The sequence below is a fragment of the Daucus carota genome, chromosome 3 (genome assembly GCF_001625215.2).
Source record: "Daucus carota subsp. sativus chromosome 3, DH1 v3.0, whole genome shotgun sequence".
NCBI classification, from domain to species: Eukaryota; Viridiplantae; Streptophyta; class Magnoliopsida; order Apiales; family Apiaceae; genus Daucus; species Daucus carota.
Genome location: NC_030383.2, coordinates 16428204 through 16431755, shown reverse-complemented (window position 1 = coordinate 16431755; position 3552 = coordinate 16428204). Strand labels below are relative to the sequence as shown.

The window sequence follows — 3552 nt, the reverse complement described above, 5'->3', positions numbered from 1 at the left end:
TTTTGTGTTATTCTCCTTCACAACAAATGAATAACAAAGTTTTGAGGTTTTGTAGTCAAGACAAAATCGACCGCCTGTTTGAACGATTATGTCACATAACAAAAAAGGATGCCATAAACCATCATCAACGTCCATCTTTTTCATATAAAACAAAATATATAACTAAGGTGAATATATATGATCAAAGTGGAATTTCTTGTCCCCGTTCTCTGTAACTTATTTATGACAATAATTATTCAATTTCATGCTAACACTACAAAAAAAAAGCTAGTAAAATCGACTGTCAATATTGGTCGATTATGGTCATAAATGGTCGGTTTTACGAGTTAAACCGATAAAAAAAGATGATCGTTTTTAGGCTGATCAATTAAGGCAATTTGGTCGTGTTCAAGTGACATAACCGACTACACATGCTCCCCACAAGTGGTTCAAGTGACATAACCGACCACACATGCTCCCCACAAGTGGGCCCAACATTGCCACCTAGAAGTGTTACGACTGACATGTGTGGTCGGTTATAAGCGTTTGGTCAAGTTTATTCTAAGTTATTATGGAAGACAACAAAACCGACCGAATGGTGGTCGGTTATGCGGCTCTGATCGATTTATCTCAATCCAGGTCGAATCTGATAAAACTGACCACGCAGTGTAGTCGGTTATGAGCTGTGCATTTCATCATATCTCCCTCTATTTTTAAACTTGCAAATTTATAAAAATCATCTACATCTTATCTAATTTTATCTATATTCTTGGCTAATAGTAATTTTATCTCTTTATAACTGATTATATACCCAATTTTAATCAATATTTTTCATCAGAATAAATACACATACATGCAAGAACATCACATATATTACAAATTATTTAAAAAAAATTGAAATATATAACATGCAAACAAATTTCAATGTGATCATAAATTAATAAGAATAGTTTATTTTGTTTTTGATATTTGATTCCCTTTCTTTCCTTCTTCTTCTTCTCCCTTCTCTTCTTCTTCCTTTTTGTTTTTTTGTGTTATTCTCCTTTACAACAAATGAATAACAAAGTTTTGAGGTTTTGTAGTCAAGACAAAATTGACCGCCTGTTTAAGTCAGGTGAACGATTATGTCACATAACAAAAAAGACACTATAAACCATCATCAACGTCCATCTTTTTCATATAAAACAAAATAAATATATATATAAAAGAATAAATAAGTATTTAAAACCGACAATCGACTCGGTCGGTTTTATCTTCACGACAAATACGATGTCGTTATGCCTTGCGGATTCATACAAATTTAAATAAAAAATTCAAATATATAACTGACCAATTTGCGGTCAGTTTAAATGTAGCCACGTCATTCTTAAAACCGACCATATTATTTCTATCGGTTAAATTGTGACAGTGTAGTGCCACCTCAGCAGAACAACATCATAAGTGTCAAAATCACTAATCTTTTGTCGGTCGGTTTCATCACGTAACTTTTTTATTGTCGGTCGGTTTTACATGACCGGTTTTGTCCAGTTTTCTTAATAGAATTAAGGACTTTAGATGGTTTGACCCGAGTTGGAGATGCTCTCAATATATCCAATCAATTTATTCAAATTTTGCGGGCAGATATATTATATAGCTTTAATGATATTGAACACCCAAATTAATAATGAATTTAAATTTTCCAGCGTCACAAAACAAGAAACCACACTACTAAAGATATGTGAATGCTACCGGACCTTGCTTCTATATTAGGACGCTCGTAAGCCATTGAAAGAGCACAAAGTTTACGAATGGAAGGCTATAGTTCAGTCATTTTGATAATTGCTGTTCTTTCTATTCTTCTACTCAAATTATGGATGAAACGAAAAAGTGGTGCAACACGAAGAATGCCTCCAGGGCCACCAGCTTGGCCAGTTGTTGGTAACATATTTGATCTCGGCACCATGCCACATCAAAGCCTATACCAACTCCGACAAAAGTATGGACCAGTTCTTTGGCTAAAGCTTGGTTCAGTTAATACCATGGTTATTCAATCTGCCAAAGCCGCAGCTGACTTGTTCAAGAACCACGATCTCACATTTTCTAACCGTGCAGTTCCTGATGCGATGACAGTTTGGAGCTACAACCAAGGATCACTAGGCTTTGCTCCATACGGTGCATACTGGCGCATTCTAAGGAAGATCTGCTCCACGGAGTTCCTTGTAAACAAACAACTCAACAAATCAATTGAGCTCCGAGAGAAGTGCGTAGACAAACTTGTACACTGGATTGAAGAGGCCTCAGCAGCATCACGCGATCAAGGAGGGTCAGGTGAGGTGGAACCAGCACACTTGTTGTTTCTTATGTCGTTTAATTTAGTTGGAAATTTGATGCTGTCAAGAGATCTCCTGAGCGTAGAATCAAAGGAAGGGGAAGACTTCTTTAGGGCAGTGAACAGGGTCATGCAACGGGCTGGGAAGCCTAATCTGGCTGACTTTTTTCCTCTATTGAAGTGGATTGATCCACAAAGTGTTAGGAGAAAGATGAAGAAAGATTTGGGAACTGCCATCGATATTGTAGCCAGCTTCGTCCAAGATAGAGTTCAGGAGAATACGGCAGGGAGCCACAAGGTGAAGAAAGATTTTTTGGATATGCTGTTGGAGTATCGAGGAGAGGGCAAAGAGGGGCCAAGAATTATATCCCAGAAGAATATAACTTTTATCATAGTGGTAATGAAACTATACTCTACATACACTAAAATCAATTACAACAAGTTCAAAGATTTGGATAAAATACTTTTTAAAGTTCAAATTTAAAAATTGTCATAAATTTTAAAATTTGTAGGAAATGTTTGTTGCTGGCTCAGAAACTACAAGCGTGACAGTTGAGTGGGCGTTATCTGAGTTAATACGCAGCCCTCAGTGTATGAAGAAGGCTAAAGATGAACTTGAAAGGGTTATAGGAGCAAGAAGAAAGATCAAAGAAAGTGATATCGACAAACTGCCTTATTTGCAGGCAGTGGTGAAGGAAACCCTGAGATTACATCCCGCGGTTCCTCTACTAGTCCCACGATGTTCAATGGAAGATGCCAACTACATGGACTATTTCATACCGGTTAATACACAAGTTTTTGTGAATGCATGGGCGATTGGAAGGGATTCTGATGCTTGGGAAGATCCCTTATGTTTCAATCCTCAGAGATTTTTAGGCTCGAGTATTGATTACAAAGGCCATGATTTTGAGTTTATCCCATTTGGCTCAGGTCGGCGAATTTGCATTGGCATGGATTTGGCTCACCGCGTAGTGCACCTCAGCCTGGCCACCTTGTTGTGGTCATTTGATTGGGAACTTGACGTTTCGGTCAGTCTGGAGACTTTGGATATGACAGAGAGGATGGGAATAACACTGAGGAAGCTGGTACCTCTAAGAGCAATACCCCAAAAAAGGGAATTGTGTGTGGATCACTAACACTGATTTAGTCACAGGCTCCATGGGCGCAAGTTTGTGTAATATGTTGAATGACCCGTTTCAAATGTGTGTTCGTTGTTTGTAGTAAGAATAAAATGAGAGTCAATTTACAAATACAAGCATTTGCAA

The 3552-nt window shown here is 37.6% G+C and overlaps 1 protein-coding gene across 1 annotated transcript; it reads left to right on the top strand.

Annotated features, from left to right (window-relative positions):
• Positions 1-1646: 1646 nt before the first annotated feature.
• Positions 1647-3552, top strand: LOC108213465 (iridoid oxidase). Its single transcript, XM_017385262.2, has 2 exons — positions 1647-2684; positions 2800-3552. Exons 1-2 carry the CDS (start codon positions 1767-1769, stop codon positions 3421-3423), a joined length of 1542 nt encoding a protein of 513 aa, XP_017240751.1. The 5' UTR covers positions 1647-1766; the 3' UTR covers positions 3424-3552.

Excerpts from the sequence above, each read along its gene's own strand:
- LOC108213465 (XM_017385262.2), top strand. The coding sequence starts at position 1,767 with ATGGAAGGCTATAGTTCAGTCATTTTGATAATTGCTGTTCTTTCTATT. Across the intron at positions 2,685-2,799 it reads ATATAACTTTTATCATAGTG|GAAATGTTTGTTGCTGGCTC; the intron begins GTAATGAAACTA and ends TAAAATTTGTAG.